At 38.0% G+C, this 19,920-nt stretch overlaps 1 protein-coding gene across 2 annotated transcripts in view; it reads right to left on the bottom strand.

Moving 5' to 3' along the window:
* The window catches only part of RUNDC3B (RUN domain containing 3B), a 2,404,839-nt gene extending 2,385,930 nt beyond the window's left edge, over window positions 1-18,909 (bottom strand). Inside the window, exon 1 of one of the 2 annotated variants that reach the window (XM_044067523.1) lies at window positions 18,443-18,909. In XM_044067523.1, the coding sequence (XP_043923458.1) occupies window positions 18,443-18,537 (95 nt within the window). In that variant the 5' untranslated portion in view covers window positions 18,538-18,909. The remainder of the gene's footprint in view (window positions 1-18,442) is intronic. The other variant, XM_044067522.1, reaches the window with a different exon arrangement.
* Window positions 18,910-19,920: the final 1,011 nt, after the last annotated feature.

The raw sequence follows: 19,920 nt of genomic DNA, 5'->3' as shown, positions 1-19,920 counted from the left end.
GCCAGATTCAATAAAGCCTACACTATCTGTACACTAAGTATACACGATATGTATTCAAGAACATTCTTATCACATTTCTGTACTTTCACTCAGAAACATTACACTGTGTACACATAGTCTACTCTTTGTGGTAACCTTTATGAATCCCTGTCAATATTTAAAGCTGCAATAATATCAGAAGGAAAACTAAAATTAGGAGGAAGAAGGTGTGAGTTAAGCCTGTGTTGTCTCACTCCAAACAGTGTACACTTAGTGTAGGCGTTACTGACTCCCGGGGATAGCAATGCTCTAAAGAGCTAAATATTTTGGCAACATTTCTTTCATATGTATCCACACTGACAGACATAAGATGGGAATAATGTAGTCTGTATTCCATTAAAAAATGTATTTAATCAAATAATTATAACCAAAAAATATTTTTGACTTGCTCACAAAATATATAATGAAAGTTGAAAAATCTCACTGGAACATGAATTCATATGTTATGGTCTCTGACAAAATTCTCTTGCGAGAGGTGCTAACATACCCCTGCACATAAATGTAATAAGCAAGCAAACAAAGAAACAAAAAAGTAAATAACATAATGTTTTAACAAGCTGAATATGCACCACGATGGAAAAATGATGTCACAGGGAGCAGTTTACATTTGTTTTACTTTGTACTGCAGGCAGAAAACCTGAGTAAACTGAAGGAATAATCTTTTCATCTGTACATCTTCTACATGCATCTGGAATTAGTCACAGCTTTTTTCTGATGTAGTAAGGTAGCACAAAAAACTTTCTGCAGAAGTGAAGTCATTCTCCCCACACCACAGATGAGCAGGTGTATTTCCTAGTTGCATGCTTTACTATATTGTTTCTAGGTTCTGGCTGCGCTTTAAAAATTATTTAAGAATTTACAGAGCAGCTACTGTGCATTCCCTACTCTGTCTGGCAGCATTACTCCTCGCCACTTTATGTCTATCAGCTTTCTCTGAAACCACACCAAAATTCCATCCAGTTTTATTGCATCTAATCCACTCTGAATTTAGGTTACAAACAATGCAAGACAAAACTCACAGTTTCAGCTCTTTTTTTAAATGCACCATACACCACATAAAGCTGCAGGATAGCCACATCCATTCCAAACTGATAGCCAATCACAAAGTGGCTAAATAGTGCACAAGAACATGAAGGAAATGGTGAGTGAAGACTGTACAGGTATGTACGTAAACTTATAATAGAAATAGATGTTCGAATGATCACTGCTGTCGTAGCTTTGGCTATACAGAATATATCATGCCAATGATACAACAGCCGACCACTTTGCAAAACTTCCTGGCATCTTCTATGCATCCAATCAGTTAGGCAGCTCTTGCTGAGCTAACTAAAAGAGAAGTTTGGGTGCAAAGCCACTCAGAGCTTTCCTGCCTACAGAGAGAGAGGGAGGCTGAGCCCTGAAAGGGCACAGCTAGGAATAACAAAAAATAAATGTCCATGCTCTGTCATAAAAATCACATCAAAAAGGGGGGGGGGGGCTACTGCAGCAGTGATCATTCAAACATCTACTGTTATGGTAAGTTTACATACACAGCTGCACTATGTTCATCACAATGATTGCTGCTGTAGTAGCCCTAGCTATATGGGCAGATTATCCTAGGTAACTAAATCTGGGAGCTTGAAGGAGAAGACACCAGGAGCCCATGGAGAATGGTCCTAGCAAAGCCTGATCTGGACATACAGAAAGAATCAACCTTACAGTGCTTTGTAAAAGTATGTACACAGGGCTAAGTAGCAGCTTCTAGAATACTTCTAGAATCCAATCCTTTCCAAAAAGCCATAGATGAAGACATGGTCCTGGTAAAATGGGTGCTGGCACTGCCTGGAATAGTTTTGTAGTGGTGAATATACCAAAAGGTGATAGTGTTGGACAACTATTTGGAAGTGGTCCATTTTGACCCAGGTTGTCCCATGTTCTTACCTACCCAAGAAACGAACAATTGATAACAAGATATGAAAGATTTAGTTATGTCAAAATAGTATCAGAGTTGTCTGTTGAAATTCAAGGTATGGAGAACCTTTTTTATCTCATTTTTAATTGCAGGAAAGAAAATGTGGACATGGATTAATTTGGCTTATAGTAAACTTGGATGCCACTTTATGAATAAAAGAAATATTAGTTTTCAAAGAAACACTGTCTCTATGGAAAATGAGATAAGGATGACACACCATAAGAGCCTGCAACTCAGATACCCATCTAGTAGAGGTCAGAGCAATTAGTAAAACTGGTTTCCTTGATAAGAATCTCGAGTCAGCAAGGTTAGTTGGTTGAAATGAACCAAGGCCTAGCGTCTCCACCGCAAAATTAAGATCTCAAGAAGGGTTCACAGGTTTTCTTGAAGGCCTCTTGTGCAAAACCCCTTTCAAAGACATAAATCAACCTTGATAGAGGAATAAGAAAGGCCATAGGATAGTAACTCACACAAATATTGTAAAACTAGAGTACAGCTTAGCCCAGATTGAGTACTGTTTATGTTGATGGCTCTAACTAAAAAAAAACTTTTCCATTTGCTAATATATGATTTTCTATTAGTAGTTTTTCTTGCCTCCATTAGTACCTGCTGTACATCCTCAGTAAACAGGTGTCTAAAATGAATTAAGATCCTGTAAGCCAGGCAGTCAGTTGAAGTTGACTAATGTCAGGGTGTATCAAACATCCTTGTTCTTATGTGAGTAGATCCAGTCTGTGAGGAAGCTTGTAGTAATTGCTCCTGGCTATTTCCAAAAGAACGGATAATGATGGTTGCCTGGGCCAGATTCAAGTTACCATAATGATCTTGGGGGGATTCCTTCTGAAACTTCAGAAGTACCCTGATTATTAGTAGAAAGGGTGGAAAGCATATAGGAACATTCCTGTCCAAGGAAATGAAAAGGCATCTGTCTTCTAGGCCTTCTTGCATGGAGTTCTGGAACCGAATTTTGCCAGTTGATTGTTTAGAGAGGAGGCAAAGAGGTCTACTTAAGGAACTTTCCAGACAGGGATCAAATCTTGGAAGACCTCCGATCTATTTCCATTCATAATTGTCTGCCCTGATCTTGCTCATATTGGCTGACAGAATGTAGGATGCCTGTAGAGTGAGACTGTGCAAAGTGAGTGCACCTGCCCCCCCCCCCTGATTTTTGATGTCCCATATGAATGTGGCATCGTCTGTAACCACTCAAAGAGGTTTCAGGGAACATAGATGGTTCAGACAGTTGAGTACCTTGATCAGTGCAAGCATCAGCTTGATATTTACTGTCCTTGGTATCCCACACACACTGCACTTTAATCCCACCTGAAACTGTTCCCCAAGCAAAATCTGAGGCATCTGTGGTGACTGACTACTTTAGAGCAGAGAGGGAGAAGGGGAGACCCAGATTTAAGGATATCTTTTGTCTCCACCAAATGATTTCTCTTATGACAACCCCCAACACTGTGATTTAAAAAGATAAAGGGTGTTGATGCTGACACCAAAGAGATTTCAGATACCACTATATATTTTTCATGTGTAGTCTAGCCAGGGGTATCATGAGAATCATAGATGCCATGAGACCCAAAATCTTGAGGTATTCCCTCATACTAACCAAAGTCTGATTAGAAAACAACTTATAAATAGATCTAGATATAGATCTATTTTTTTCCAGGGGAAGAAAAGCTCTTTGCTTTCAGGTGTCTGGTTGACACCCCAAAAACACAATCCTATATGGAGTCAAGAAAAAAACTTTTGAATGTTCTCTTGGAATCCCAGTTTGTGTAATAGACATCTCACCTGAGAGACAGATTCCTGACACTTTGAAAAAAGACTCTGCAAAGATAAGAAAGTCCTGTAATTATGGAAAAATGTGGATACCCTGTAGCCTGCAATGAGCTATAACTGGAACTAGACACTTTATGAATACACTTGGTATGCTGGACAGTCCAAAGGGTAAGGTAGAAAAATAATCATCTGATCCAGACACATAAAACCTTAAGAAATGTCTGGAAGAATAGGGATGTTGTAGATTACGTATGTATGTATCCCTTTAAGAAGCTTTCTAGGGGCTTGCACAAGTGTATAAATACTGAGCACATACAAGCCTGACTGCCATTTTGTATTAAGCTGTTGAGATATAAGCATGCATGACTGTGTAGTCTGTCAGTTAATTAGTTAATTTATATTTTCTACTGCTGCTATCCATCCTGATGTGTCTCTATGTAGTAAAGTATATAAGCAAACTACCCTGCCTGTTCATCTTTAATGGGAAACAAGATGAGTGACATGGTATCAGAAATGGGATCCAGAAGTCCAGATTCTGGATGGAAAAGGCACTCAGTTAAAGGTGGAGGAATATACAGGACTGGATCATCCCCATTGCATGTTTAATTCACAAAAACAGGGCAGAAATGAATTTCAGGTATCAAAGCTTATTTAAATGATTTCTTATTCACAAAATATAAAATGAAGCACTCAGAACACTCTAAATGAATTTCTAAGTAAAGGAAATGTCAAAAACTGCAACGCATTGATAAAATATTTGAATAACTACGGAAAATGTATGAAATAAAGTCCAAATCACATAAAATTAATAAAATAAGGAAAGCTACCACAATTTTTTTCAAAGTAGCTCATAGCAAGTACTTTTTTCACATTAATTAAAGCTATTCAGGATATCCAGAGTATACAGAGAGTTTGCATGATTGTACAGTATTACAGTACATTTATTTTGCATAATACAGACATTTCAAAGCATATTTCACAAAGTACAGTATTTCAAAGAGTTTATTGTGCTTTTGAATGTTATTACAAGGGTTGTATGTGCATGTTTGTACACAATCACAAGGGCCATTTTTTCAGCATGTTTGGACTTAATTTGTTGGCATGGTAGAAGGATTTTGAGAACCAGCTGCACTTGTATTTAATAATAATATTGCAGAGAATTGGAGAGTGAGCAAGAGTACAATATTTTCATATAAGCTGCATATAAAGATGCACATACAAGGGCATTTATTCTGCTTAATTTAGCTGGCTCAGAAGCCATAGAAAGAGAGCATTCATTTGTGTATGCACCTGCTGTATTTGCAGGGAAGGGGGGAACTGCCATATAGTTGTACCAGCTGAGTCAAGGGAAGACCCTGAGTGCTTAAAATGTAAATTTAGAGAAAGGTGTAACCCCCAAATGAATACTGCAATGGAAAGGCACTTATTTTACACAAGAGTTCAAACGCCTGGTGAAACTTTTGCAGCATATATAATTGACTTGAGAAACAAAGCTAAAATGTGCAGATTTGGTGATTTAAGGGATGAGTTGATTAAAGACAGACTTGTGTGTGGTATTAAAGATGATGCTGTGAGAAGGATTTTGCTTTGTGACATTGATTTAACTTTGAATAAGGCCATTGAGATTTGTCAGATATATGAGCTCACAGAAAAGCACACAAATATGCTTAAAAATGAGAAATGCATGCTTCTAGTATCTTCTAGTTCTCATGTTCATATTATGCATCATGTGGTTAAAAGAAACAGGTCCAAGCACATGGCAGCAACTGTAAGCCCTGTAACACTCACTGGGAAATCCCATAGCTTTCCAGCAAGTTCCAAGGCTCACTCTGGAAATCGCACAGCCCCAGTGAAGCATGAGAGTGAGTCATCAAACACAAACCATGTACCCTCACCCAGTTTCATAGTCAACTATCGTAATTGTGGTACAAACCATGAGCCCAAAAGAGAAATTGCTTAGATTCTGGTCAACAATGCCACAAATGCAATAAGTGGAATAATTTCAAAAGATTTTGTAAATCAAATAGGGACATTCTTTTAGTAAAAGTGAACATTCAAAGAGACAAACTGATCAGTTATAAAGCTGTGATTCTAATTTTTGTGTTGATGGGGTGTCTATGTTTAATAAAACACCCAAAGCAGTAGATTTATGGGCAAATAATGAAGTATTTTGTACTGTTCGGATAAATGAAAGACCCATAGAGCTCAAAGTTGACACAGGTCCAAAGTGCAATGTTATGTCAGCAGAAACATTTGCTAGAGTATGTGCTAGTGAGAAGCTTGATTTCGCAAAGTGTGCGAAGCTTGTTGCTTATGGTGGTGAAGAAATTCATACTGAAGGTTCCGTAGTGCTTTTATGTTACTCTACTGGGAACAGCTATGACTTGCAATTTTATGTAGTCAAAAGGCACGTACAGTCATTATTAGGCCTCAGAGACAGTTTGAAAATGAGACTACTTTCATTTAATAAGGAAGTCCAGCATGTAAGCTTGAAAGACCACTGCTCTAATTTCATCCAGTCTATTTTTTCTACCTATACTGGTCTTTTCAAAGACAAACTAGGCAAACTCCCAGTTGTGTACTCCATGAAGTTAAACCCTGAAGTCAGTCCTGTTGTCAGGCCAGTCAAGAAAGTTCCAGTAGATATGCAAAACAGAGTCAAAGCTGAGCTAGATAAAGTGGTGCAGCAAGGTGTGATTTGTCCAGTTAAAGAACCAACTGAATGGGTATCTTCCATGGTTGTTGCTCATAAGGAAAGTTCGGATGATATCAGAATATCTACTGATCCACGAGATTTGAACAAAACACTAAAAAGACCCATCATCCAATGCGTACAATCAAAGAAGTCACTGCCCTCATGCCAAATGCCGCTGTTTTTTCTGTCTTAGATGCAAAGAGTTAATTTTGGCAAATTTTACTTGATCAAAAATCTTCATTGCTAACCACTTTCAGTACTCCTTTTGGCAGGTAAAGATTTTTGAGAATGCCATTTGGGATAAATTCTGCCAGTCAAGTCTTCTAGCGTGCAATGGAGCGATTTTTTTCTGGGTATCCATACACTATCACAGTAGATGATATTCTAGTAGGAGATAATGGTGAAGCCGAGCATGACAGAAACCTCAAGAAAGTTCTAGAAAGAGCACATGAAGTGAATCTTAAGCTGAATCCTCAGAAGTGCAAATTCAGGCTAAGAGAAGTTGCTCATTATTTACCAGTTCAGACTTATGAACATATCCTTCTAAGCAAATTGCTATTCTCAAGATGCCACCTCCAGACTATGCTCAAGCCCTACAACATTTTTTGGCATGGTCAATGACCTAAGCAAGTTCCTTCTAGACGAGACAACTTTCAGCACTGCTTAGAGAACTGACATGCAAAGATGTATCTTGATCATGGTCAGAGCAACACCAAAGAGCATTTGATGTCCTGAAACAGAGGATTACCAGTCCACCAACTGTTAGATACTATGATGTTCACAAACCAGTAACTCTTTCTTATGATGCTTTGAAATTTGGTCTTGATGCAGTCATTCTTCAAGAAGGTAGACCAGTAGCCTATCCATCAAGAACTCTAACCCAACCTGAAAAGCAGTATGCACAGATAGAGAAAGAGCTCTTGGCAATTGTGTTTGCATGTTCAAAGTTCCATGATTATATTTATGGTAGACCTATCCAGATCAAAACAGATTACCAACCTCTCAGCACTATCTTGAGAAAGCCTATGCATACAGCTCCTACCAGACTGCAACACATGATGTTGAAGTTGCAAAAGTATCATTTCAATCGTGTCTACACTAAAGGCAAATTTCTTTATCTTGCTGATACATTAACCAGATCGCCCAGAAATACCACTGAACAGCATAAAAATGAGAAACTTTATTTTGAAGTCATGGAAGTGTAAAATGTTTTTTCCACATGTCTTGATGAGCTTAGAACTCATATAGCCTCATATCCAATTCTTCAGAAGCTCAACCACTTTATCATTCGAAGAAGGCAGTCAAAGCAATCTTGTTTACCTCATGACCTGCAACCATATTTTCCTTACAGAGATGAGATTTTGTTTGACAATGCTAACATCATGAAAGGTCCAAAAGTGGTTGTTCCAAAATCCTTGCAACAAGGGTATATTACCATCTTGCATTGTGACCACCCAAGACCTGACTCTACCAAAAGAAGGGCAAGAGAACTAGTACTTTGGCCTTCTATGTCACAGGATATTGAGAGAGTACTTTCATCGTGTTCTGTATGTAATAGTACTAAGCCACATTAAGAAAAAAACACTTCAGTTAAACCAGATTCCTGAACTACCTTGGTCAACAGTAGCTACAGACATTTTTGAATGGAATGTACAACATTACTTGGTGTTAGTAGACTCTTATTCCAATTGGTTCAAGATTAACCTACTTCCTAATCTAGCATCCAGTACTGTAATTACTAAGTTGAAGCGGCATTTTGTAGTCTGTGGTAGTCCACACAAAGTTATTTCTGACAGCAGTTCAAAAGATTTGCTGAAGAGTGGGACTTTACTCATGTTACGAGTAGCCCTGAGTATCCACAATCAAATGATTTGGCAGAATGTGCATTTCAAAGTGTGAAACAATTACTAGAGAAGTCAAAATGAGACAATAGTGATGTTTTCTTGAACGTCTTGAATCTCAGAAATATTCCTCATGATAAACATCTTGGTTCACCTACACAGAGACTTCTGTCGAGACAAACCAGAACCACACTAACAATCAGTAGTTCATTACTGGTTCCATGTGTTAAGAACAGCAGATCAGTGAAAGCCCAGCTGTGAAAGAAGTGCTTATCCCAAAAGTCCTACTATGATAAGACCAGCAAACCACTCAATCCATTACGAGAAGGGGAAATAGTGAGGATGCAGCTGTCCAAAGGTTTTGATCAGATTGGAGTTGTGAAACGTGCATGTCCAGAGCCAAGATTGTACATTATGCAGAATTGGAAACATTTGATCCCAATGTCTGAGCCTGTATTGCAGTATGAAACCTCCGATAAAGACTCTAAATCTCAGAGTGAGTTATCCAGCATTCCAGTTCCCATAGACATTCCAGTAAATATCCCTGTTCCTGAGAAGAATCCCAAAACTCCTGAAGCAAGTTGCTCACCAATCACAGTCTCTGTTGCTAAACCCAATTCTGATTGCTATATCACTAGATCAGGTCATATTTCCAGACCATGTTCCAGATACACGGCAACTTGGACATGAATGTTGTGTTTATTTCTTATTGCCTATACCATTGCAGGTTTCTTTTCAAATGTCATTATATTGTAGGAAATTAATTAAAGAGGCAGGATGTAGATCAATATGCATGTTTGCCTTTAAGAAGCTTTTTAGGGGTTTGGACAAGTGTATAAATATTGAGCACATGTGAGTCTGACTGCCATTTTGTAGTAAGCCGTTGAGGTATAAGCATGCATGTCTGTGTAGTCTATCAGTTAGTTTATAATTTGTATTGCTGCTATCCATCCTGATGCGTTTCTATGTAATAAAGCATATAAATGAACTACCCTGCCTGTTTGTCTATAATGGGAAACAAGATGAGCAACCGATGTGATAAGCCTCTTTTAAGTATAGTGTTACCAGGAAACTTGAAAGAGGAAAAAGAAATAACAGGTTGTGAAGTGACATAATTTTTAATGTAGGCACTATCATAAACAAGTTTAGAAAAGACAGATCCAGAACAGATCTCCAAGCATTTTGTTTCTTTGGCACTAGGAACATCCTTGAATAAAAACTTCTCCTCCACCTGGGAAAGAGGAACTGTTTTATCACTCTTTAGAATAACATGTGATGAAGAACCAGTGGAACCAAAATAGTCTGATCTGGAGAATGAGGAATGGCCTCCTAGAAAGGAAGAATTTCCCCCACTGCCATCTGTAACCTTGATGAATAATTTTTAGAACCTATTTAGACTTTCTGGAAGAAAAATAAGAGGCCAGAGTGGGGGGGGGGGGGTGTCACAAAGTCTCTTGAACAGTCATTCAGACCTGTTGGATTGTCCTTGGTTTGGGAACATTCAACACTTCTTTTTGGAGCTCCCTTACCATTTCCTCTTAAATGTCTGTTTACCTGTATTTTGTTGAGACTCTTTATTCTGCATTTTGCCAAACTTTAATGAGGAGATAGAAGCACCCTTAGAAATTTTGGAAAATGAGGCCTGAAAAATCTTAGAGATTCCCTGAAATAGCTTGCCCCTTTCATTACACTTTTTGATCACTTCTGCATCAGAGGGGCCAAACACTAAATCTTTATCCAAGGGTGAATTAAAATCTAGTTGTTAACATCATCTGGAGGTTTTAAGAATTCTGCCATGCAAATCTCCTTAAAACAGTACCAGTGGCCATAGCCCTGGAAGAAGTATCAACAGAGTCGTACACACGCTGCAAGCAATGAGTAGTGACCTTTGCAATAAAATACACTTACATTATTTAAAGCAGATTTGTCCTTACAAGAAGCAACTGCAGATAAAACATTCCTCATACTTTCACATTTTGTCAGAACAAATTTTAACATATGAGCCTGACAATTTAAAATTCTAAAAATCAAAATTGCAGAAGTATACACTTTTTCCCATACCTATCAATAATTTTACCATCATTATCAGAAAGAGTAAGACAAGAACTGGTGCTTAGTAACAGTGGGATCAACTAGCACTATAGCCGTAGGGTCAGGTTTGGAAATAGTGTATAAAATTTAAAAGACTGAGGAAGTTTATATATTTTATCTGCCTTTTTAGGGACAGTTGGCTGACTGACTACCAGGAAAATTGCAGGCAGTACTACATGCATCTTCTAAAGCATTCAGGACAGAACAGAATGAATGGGTATATGATCTGGAAAATCCTTCTGTGACAATTCATAGTATTTTGTAAGGACTGAGAAACACCAGTGTTTTCCAAATTAAAACACTGGTACATGCTAGTAATAGTTTCAGAGAATGAGAAACATCCACATGGAAAATCAGAAGCTGAGCTCTCCATTGAGTCTGAATCAGAAATCTGAAAAAAAAAACTGTACCAGTCCCTGCATCTTCCTGTTCAGATTCAGAGTCTTGAATCTGTTCAGGAAAAGAGGTATCCTTTCTTTTACCAGAAACTACTTTACAAGCAGGATCATTACCTAAATTGAACCCTGAGCCAGACCCAGTAAACTATGCCTATCGTAAGAAATTTGAAGAGAAGTAAATTCATGCTTGGTTTTTGGATTATTTTTTGACAGGAAAATGGGGTCAAGTGCGTTACTAATGGCAGTCACTGCTTCCCAAGGGATGGGCACAGCATTCTAATACAACCTTCCCTGTTCCCTCTCCCAGGCTCAACAAGAGTGACTCCCCCTTGCCCATTGAGGGGACCCTAACAGCCACAGAGGACATGCCACACACTTGGTTCCCAGTGGCTGTAGATGTTACAACAGAGGGACCCAAGGTAAAAGACAAATGGTTTGAATCATCAAGCAGAATCATCCACCTGCAGCTGAGGTAAATTGCTAGCCTGATGTGCTGGCAAAGGGTGTTTACTTATTTTTCTTTCTGTGACTGGAAGAAGGTCCTACTACGGGACTGGTAGTCTTTTTCATGGTCAAGCTGAAAATGCTGTCCCTTCCCCAGGAAAAACAAGCATCAAATCCTGGTAAACACTACCAATCTAGTAATTTTTTGACAGAAAAACACACAGTAAAAAGCACTTTAAAACACCAAGCCAGCCACCCCACAAAAGTAAAATAAACACAATTTCTCCATAGAAAAAATGTTTCAGTTACTTTACAACATTTTAAATTAAAAGGAAAACTGGATGCTCTGCTTGAAAGTATGTTACAGTCTAATGACAGTCTGTTAAAATACTTCAGTCCTATAATTAAAACAACATTCCTTAAGGGGAACATGAGAAAACAGTAACATAAATAAGAAAATTGAAGCTTTTTCCCCAAAGGGAACTCATCTGCTCAGCAAAGGAACAGCACAAGCTGACTGTCAATCCTTGAAAGCTTTATAGGAGCATACTCACAGGCAGCAGTAAAGCTCTGAAGGACTTTTTGTTTAAACTTGCCTTTTAGTCAGCTCAGCTTGAGCTGACTGACAGTTTGAGTGCATGGAAGGTGCTTTGAAGTTTTGGAAGCTGGCTGGCTGTGATATCTTTGGCAGGATATAACCCATATAGCTAAGGATACTGCAGCAGTAATCAATATGATGAACAGCTCAGAGGTATATGCATGGACACAGACATTCTACATTTTACTTTTGTAATACACATAATTTCAGAAAAGTATAGATTCCATAGTCCAATGAAGTAAGTGAGTAATGCAGGGCATCAGTCATATTCTCAAAGTGTCAGAAGGCAATACAGATACCATTGTCATTCACAGCTGGTGAGCAGACAGAATGCAGGTTTTGTGTTTTCAAAAACTGAGTGGAAGGCTGGACAGAATGGGTCATGGGGTTGGAGCCACAAATCAGATAGGACAAACTTAGACATTCCCTTTCTGAGGGACAGAAAAACGAATTTTTCTGCACAATAGTTTCTTTTTTCACTGGATGGTATCAGAAAACAAATGGTCTATACTGACCTGGATTTTAGCTACTGTCCTGGTAGATGACAATGCAGTATTGCAATATGTGGTCAGTGTTAATAAAAGTGGCTAAAGGGAGACCAATGAAAAACATCAGAGATCTCAAGGAAGGAAGAGTGCACTTATCCATCCATCCGTGCATCTATCCATCGGTCATCCCATCAATGTAGACAGGTTTAGCTAATTACAGTGAATGGAAATAAAGGAAAATTGTTGTTCAATCACAGAAATGTCTGACAGCCAAATAAATGAAGAATGAAAGCTATAACGTAAGTAGGTTGGAGAAGTGTCTCTACAGTTCTAGGTACAGTGTCATATTCTATGCTTTATTTGGAAAGCCTTAATCCATTTTTCAAACTATTACTCTATTTTCCATAATCTGCTCAGTCTGACCAAAATCTATTTCAATTAAAATAAATAGCCCACTTGATTACTTCTTTGAAAAGTCAGCAACTTTCAGAACTCACTAGTTTGTCTTGTTTTTTTTAACTTTGATTGTCTGTAGGGAAAGGGAAGTTTTACTGAAAAGACACAAACTAAAGTGTGGATAGGGTAGTCAAAAATTGTTATATTGAGCTCTGTACCAGAAATGCAAAGTGCTATTTTTCTTGATTGCGCATTTTTATTTATTGTTATAATTTCTATTTGCTTTTCCAACTTCCAGATTTTTCCACACAATGTTGCATGCATTTGAAGGACAACTGACTAGAACAGGTTTCTCAAACCTCTTCGCAGTGGGGAACCAGATTTAGTATACCTTGATTTCTTTTGGATCCACTGAGAAAAAAATGGAAAGAATATGTGTTTGCAGAGAAAGCCTAAAGGCTGATGTGATTAACCATTTAGAAAGATTTGTGAATGATAATTTGTTTTGGGAGTCACCAGTACTGGATATGTTGCCAGCAAATGTTTTTGAGATGTTTCAGTTATCATTGCAATTAGCATTGTATGGCGTAAGTGATATAAAGAGGCCATTCATCATAGCAATGCAACAACTTCAAAGGCTGGAGCATTCTCATCTCTAGATGCAAGCAGTGGACCTGTAAATGGGTCTGGCAAAAAATTCCAACAACCTGATAACACGTCTCATGTAGCCTCTTTTTTTTTGATTCTGAGAAAATGTGATCTACAGCTTCTAAAAATTCATTACATGTTAAGAGCTGCCAACAATGATTTCAGTTCACTGACTAAATTCTCTGAAAAGAAAAGCTTTAATTGAAGTTCCATAGTTCCATGACTGTGCAATTTGTGCATGTTTTTTTTTTTTTAATAACATGTTAAAGTCAAAAGATTGCTGGAAGGACTAGGTTACAAATGGAACTAGTGAAGTTTTATGATATGACGGGCTTAAAATTAATAGGCATTTAAGCAGGCACAAATTAGCATTCCATAACAGCTTCATGGTCAGCAATTGAATTGATAGATCAAACAATAACATCCCAACCACAGTTCCCCGCACATATAGTTCTTTATAAGTCTACGTTTCAGTGACTTTTAAAGGTTTGACAAAACACAAGTCGAAACATGACAAACAAGAAGACAATAATGTTAAAGCTTTCAACAGAAATGCTAAAAAGAATGAAAAGTCCAGTCAGAAGACATAGCTTCAGGTCATTTCATGTCCCTGCATGAATCAGAAAACATATGTTAATGTGGCCGCAGAACAAGTCCTACACAATCGTCCTTCTTTAGAACATCTCCACATTAACAGCCCTCTTCAAGGTCCAGAAAATGTTACTGTCCACTCGGTAATGAGCAGGAAGTTGAGATTTCAGTCAACAACAATCCTATCAGAGTTTTCAGAGAGAAAGGGCAGACATGGAAGGGGTGGTCCTGAAAGGACAGCAGATGCTGTTGAGTGGTTATGGAATATCTCACCTGTTCTTTAAGACATGTGAAGTTGGTGCCAGATTGAAGAGTGGCATCAGTTGTCAGATGAACCTGCAATGGCTCTGACATCACCTGCTTGCTGCCTTGGACAAAACTGCAGCTAAGGAGGATGAGAAAGTGGCAGTACCTTACCATGAGGTTCTGGAAAGTAGACTAGCCCAGTCACCTGTTTCAGCTAAGGAGAAGCTGGAACAGCTGCTGGACATGGTGGTTGAGCAAGCATTGACACAACAGGTCACCACATATCAGCCCCTCCTGCAGTGAATTGTGAATTCATTAGTCTGGCAAGCCCATGCCATTATTCTAACAGAGCATGATATGGCACAAAACACTGGCCACTCAGGTGCATGACTTCCATCTACTGAGTTCCAGTAGCATCTCTTTCTCGCTGGAGCAGTCAGAAGGTAGTATACCATCTGTAGATTTCTCAATCCCAGCAGCGATTTGTCTACTTGAGTGTAGCCTATATGCTCCCCTCATAGTGTGAATACATCCACCCCAGTCTGTCTGTACTGTTTCATGTTTGTTTGTCTGCCCCACTGCCAACTTTTGTTCCCTTCTTTCTACCTATTTTTTGTTCACCCTTCCCATAATCCTCTCTCTCTACATATACATATGTGTGTGTGTGTGTGTGTGTGTGTGTGTGTGTGTGTGTGTGTGTGTGTGTGTGTGTATACAAATGAAGGACTTAGCTCTGCAAAAGCATTGTTTCTTTTTGACCGCTCACCTACATTTCAATATTTTCCTTTATGGTTTCCTTCTATACTCACCTTTCTACTTTCCTACAGTCCCCTTCCACCTCTTTTGTAGAACAATTAATGCCTGCAGCTGACTGGGCACCAGATACTATATCTTTACCATATGCAATCTGTTGCTGGCATGCAGTGCCTTGAGACCATCCATTGTAGTAGGACCTGACTTGCTCTGTCTGCTTTGTGCTAGGCATGCATTCTCATGAGCTTGAGCAGCTCAGCATGAGACCACTGCCTTGCCTTACCATATGACTGCTGTACTGCACCACTCAGCTGAAACTGCATCTTCCATCTAATGCACTGTAAGTTCACCCTAAAGCAAAAGCAACTGCCAACCTGTTAATGCTGCTCTTGCTTAGTTTTTCATGTCTGCTTTCCACTATCTGGAGCAAGGCTCACCACCCACCCTCCAAGGCATCAATATACATCCTGGCCTGAGTGACAATAAAAGTGCACTTAGAACATTTGATTTTGGGTAAAATGGTAAATGCTTAGCCAGGATTCTAGTGAGAATGTAAAATGAATGAGTAAATCTGTTGTTTTAGACAGAGGAAAACAAAGGAATTCATTTGCAATATATGCTTACCTTCTAAATGAATATATATTGCACATACCGACTATATTAATCAGGTTCAGAGACAATATATGTAGTAAAGATTTTAACAAAATAACTTCATAGATCTATAACTGCAATGACATGTTTCTACTACATTGCCAGTTTCTATACTGAATTTGTGACCAGCCTTACGGAAATGTTTATTAAGGATGGTTTACAGCATAAATCTATTTTTTCTCATATCTAATCGGAAAGCCTCTCTGTCAATTCCTATACTGAATTATAAAAAAGTCATAATAGCATCCACTTATCACCTAACATGTACCTGGCTCTGCTCATGTACTAACCCTGGATAACCTTCCCTCACTCAGATATAACCTCTAACTACACTTCTATCTACTCTATAACTCCTGTACCCTCCTCCTCCCTTACCTCTATCCCCTTGTCTTCCTCGCAGTTGTAAACTGTTTCTGTCAGATGACATAATAAATGTACTGTAGAGGCTTAAGAAAATCTAAGACATGCTGTACTGTCTTTGTACTTTATTTATGTGTTGTTAATCTCATCTCTCGTCTATATATTTTTGTTGCTTAATCTCCTATATATATATAAATTACTGATCTCTGCTAGACTGTAAGTAGATATATGTAAGCTGTATAGTAAACGTTTTCTTTGTTGTTCTAGACATGTATTAGTAAAAATGTACTTTGCTGGACCTTTTCTCCTCGGGCCTCCACTGAAAATGGACAGTGTTGTCCGGTAGGGCTATCCCAGTAAACAAATGTTAAATAAATAAATACAACTTATATCATAGTGACCTACAATGTTTATAGGTTCATAGGTACTTACTTGGGTAAATCTCCATAAGGTTCTTTGGAAACCTTGCCATACTTTCTCAGGAAGATTTTAGTTCTTATATTTCAAGTATGGATAACTTAGAGATGAGCAGAATATTTACATTTTTACCCCATCCAAGAGGGACAAGAGTGCTAAACCTGGGGTCAGTTTGCAGTTACCCATCCATTCATTCAAATTAGATTTGAATGTGTAAGATCTATACCTTTCTCTCTGTTTTCTCTGTATATGTATATACACACACACACACACACACACACACACACACACACACACACACACACACACACACACACACACATACACACAATCAAAATGTTGAAATTCAGTTACACGACAGGGTCCTCCTCGAACATGGTAGGAGCAACAGTCGAAATGTTGACATTCATGTGCACATCCATTAAGAAGGACGTACACAAGGGAAGGACACAAAGCATGGTTGGCAACGGCAGCTGCCAACATTAATATCGACAGAACATTGTCAATGTTGCTGTGTCAACCTTTGGACCTACTTAATATTTATGAGTCAAAGATATGGGTCGTGGAAACCACCGTTCACGGTTGTAAGTTTCAAGCATTTGATAGTAAACCATATAAGTGTGTGTGTGTATAGATATGTATATATAAAATAAATAAATATACATATATATATATATATATATATATATATATATATATATATACACAGAATATGTAAGATGTACTGCTTTTTTATTCTGTCTTCCAACATGTGAAAATTCAGTAAATCCATTCTCAGGAATCAGAATAATTATCATAGCTTTAGGAAATTAAAAAAAAACACTTTTCATTGTTAAGTTTCACGTCATTTATCAATGACCCTAGGTAAGTAAATATTTCAGGTATGACCCAAGATTGTATGGCTAAGAAAGACCAAAAGTATCCATACATCCAATAGAATAACAATAGGAACTAAAAAGGAATTACAAAAACATGGTAATACTCTGTCAAGGTTAGTTTACAAACTAAATAACTACAACATCTAATATAATAATAATAAAAGTCAATAGTAGATAGCTACAATATGCCCATAAGAAACAGATCATGTGTCAGCATAAAATCACTGGTATGAGCCTATCGCCATAAATGTCATACTAGATTGGCTGATACAGTGCATAAAGGCATATCACCTCCAGCGGTTAAAGGCACTGAGCAAAGCCCTCTGTATGCATTTATTACATAAGAAATCATATAACATTATTCTTGGTGCACTGTGGTGTGCTGTTTTGCATAGTTTATTATTAAATGAATTGCTTTTATTAAACTTTCTGTAAAAAAGAAAATTTGTTTGACAGCTGCTCATTTATCAACATTCTGAATACAATTAGGAAAAACAGTAAACAATTAAGACTGCAGTTTTTATCCCTGACATTTTGCAGCACTTATCTCATGTCATTTTTTTCTAAAATAGCTCTTATTTTCATACACCCAAGTATGCAAATTTTAATTGCATAACTTTTAAAGATACTGCATGCAACATTTCCAGCAAAGCATTCTAACACTGACAATAAAAGTTACCAGCTACTTTGGTAGCAACTTCAGGTATCAGGTAAGGATATAGCTTTTGCATTAAAGCACGTAAAAGCAAATACAAGTTTGACATAACATCAAACATCATTGTAGCGCCCTTAGTTTTGTCATGCATTCGTCATACAAATAACGCTGAGTAAAACAGACAAGAAGACGTGGGTCAACGTGTTTTAACTCCAAATTGTAGATTTTGCCTTGGAACAGTTACATTATACGCTCGACTGACTAAAGAAAATAACCAGATCCACATATGTTAAGACCACCAAGCTATAGAACAGCGTGCGGGAGCCTGGTCCACCTTTGCTCTAGCACAGCACCGTGGTATACCAAAATGAGCAGCATTACTTTAGTATACCAAAATGAGCAGCATTACTTTAGCACCTGCTAGCTTGGTGCAAAGACACATTCTCCAATGCAACATATTCTAGGCAGTGTGTTAAAAAAGGCAATTCTGACTCATATTTTGCAAACCATATTTTACCTGCATACGGTAATGAGATTCTTCTTTTCCACTGCAGTATTTCTGGAAATACTCTTTTTTCGGGTTAAATTCAACCCCAGACTAAGGGAAGCCATGCCAGGTTTATCCTTTATTTACGATGTGTAGGATTAATTAATCAGTATAAAAGCGCAGTGTGTGCCTTTGTTGTCGGAGCAGGATGCACCGTCTCCGAACGCACCTACCAACTGTGCACTGAAATCAACGGAGGCAGCATAACGAGGCAAAGCTTTGGCACACAAAAGACGTGATCATGAGATGCACTTGCTGATCAGCTAACTGCTACAGAAAACAGGAAGAAGAACGGTCGTTTTCACAACTAAACGATAGCTCAGAGCAGGAAAACACAGCAATATGTGAGAATATCTTGAGCACAGTATGATAATGTTAATAATGCCTGCTGCATTTAACTCATTCTCTCCTCAGCAGCTCGCCTAGAGCTCCACCCCTTTATGCCCAGAATACTTTCAGTAGAGTATCCTGGACTCTACTAACTGAAAATAAAGCAACATGCGCGACACCATCAACAAATATTAATATTTCATGAATCAGACATTATACATGATGTTTAACTGGCAAAGTTATTCGGCAGCTCGCAGCAACTGAACTGTCAACCGATTATTTAGCAATTAAGTATCTATTTCACTTTTTGACAAGACAATCAAAGTGCTTTTCCTTAAAACAAAATCATTTCTGTGCTATGTTCCAAGAAAATTCATGTTACATCACCTCATCTTTTCTCCCACTACCCGTCAGGACAACCAAAATCTCACTTCCGATTCACCCAGATATTTTGATTGCCTGACTAGAACCTTAGCTGCTTATTACACTAATCATCCTTCTACAAATCCTTTATTCCACCATAAGAATATATACCTATATATATATATATATATATATATATATATATATATATATATATATATATGCCTGTGTGTGTGTGTGTGTGTGTGTGTGTGTGTGTGTGTGTGTGTATGTGTTTACACACACAACATACATGCATATAAACACACATGCATACATTTATATAGGTATGCTGCATTGCATTTGCCTATGCCCTAGTGGTCCATGTCACGTCTAAAAAAGCATTAATAAGGACTAGTTCACTTTCCTGGTCAACACATGAAAATCTGCTGTTTACTGTGTACACATACTTCACTATGAAAGCATCATTGGACAACAGTGCAACCCAGATCTTGATGTATCATAGGGTTTTTCTAGGTACTTGCATAATGACTTGTGAAGGTTGGGGAACTCCATCAGCGTTGACAGGGAGGGTAACCATCACAATGGATGATAAGTAACTTTGATATTGTACTTTTTTTTCTTGAAAAATAACCCTCAGTCATGTTAACAGCTATAAGTCAGAAATAAAATGCAAAGGGAACAGAATATTAGTATCAGAATGCCAGAGTCTTGTGACATGAGGTTGGTCTTTCTGATGATAAAAGAGTGTTCAG

Source organism: Protopterus annectens, chromosome 3.part1 (genome assembly GCF_019279795.1).
Source record: "Protopterus annectens isolate FY-2018-M chromosome 3.part1, PAN1.0, whole genome shotgun sequence".
Lineage (NCBI taxonomy): Eukaryota > Metazoa > Chordata > Ceratodontiformes > Protopteridae > Protopterus > Protopterus annectens.
The sequence above is the reverse complement of the archived record's forward strand: the minus strand, read 5'-3'. Positions and strand labels throughout refer to the sequence as shown.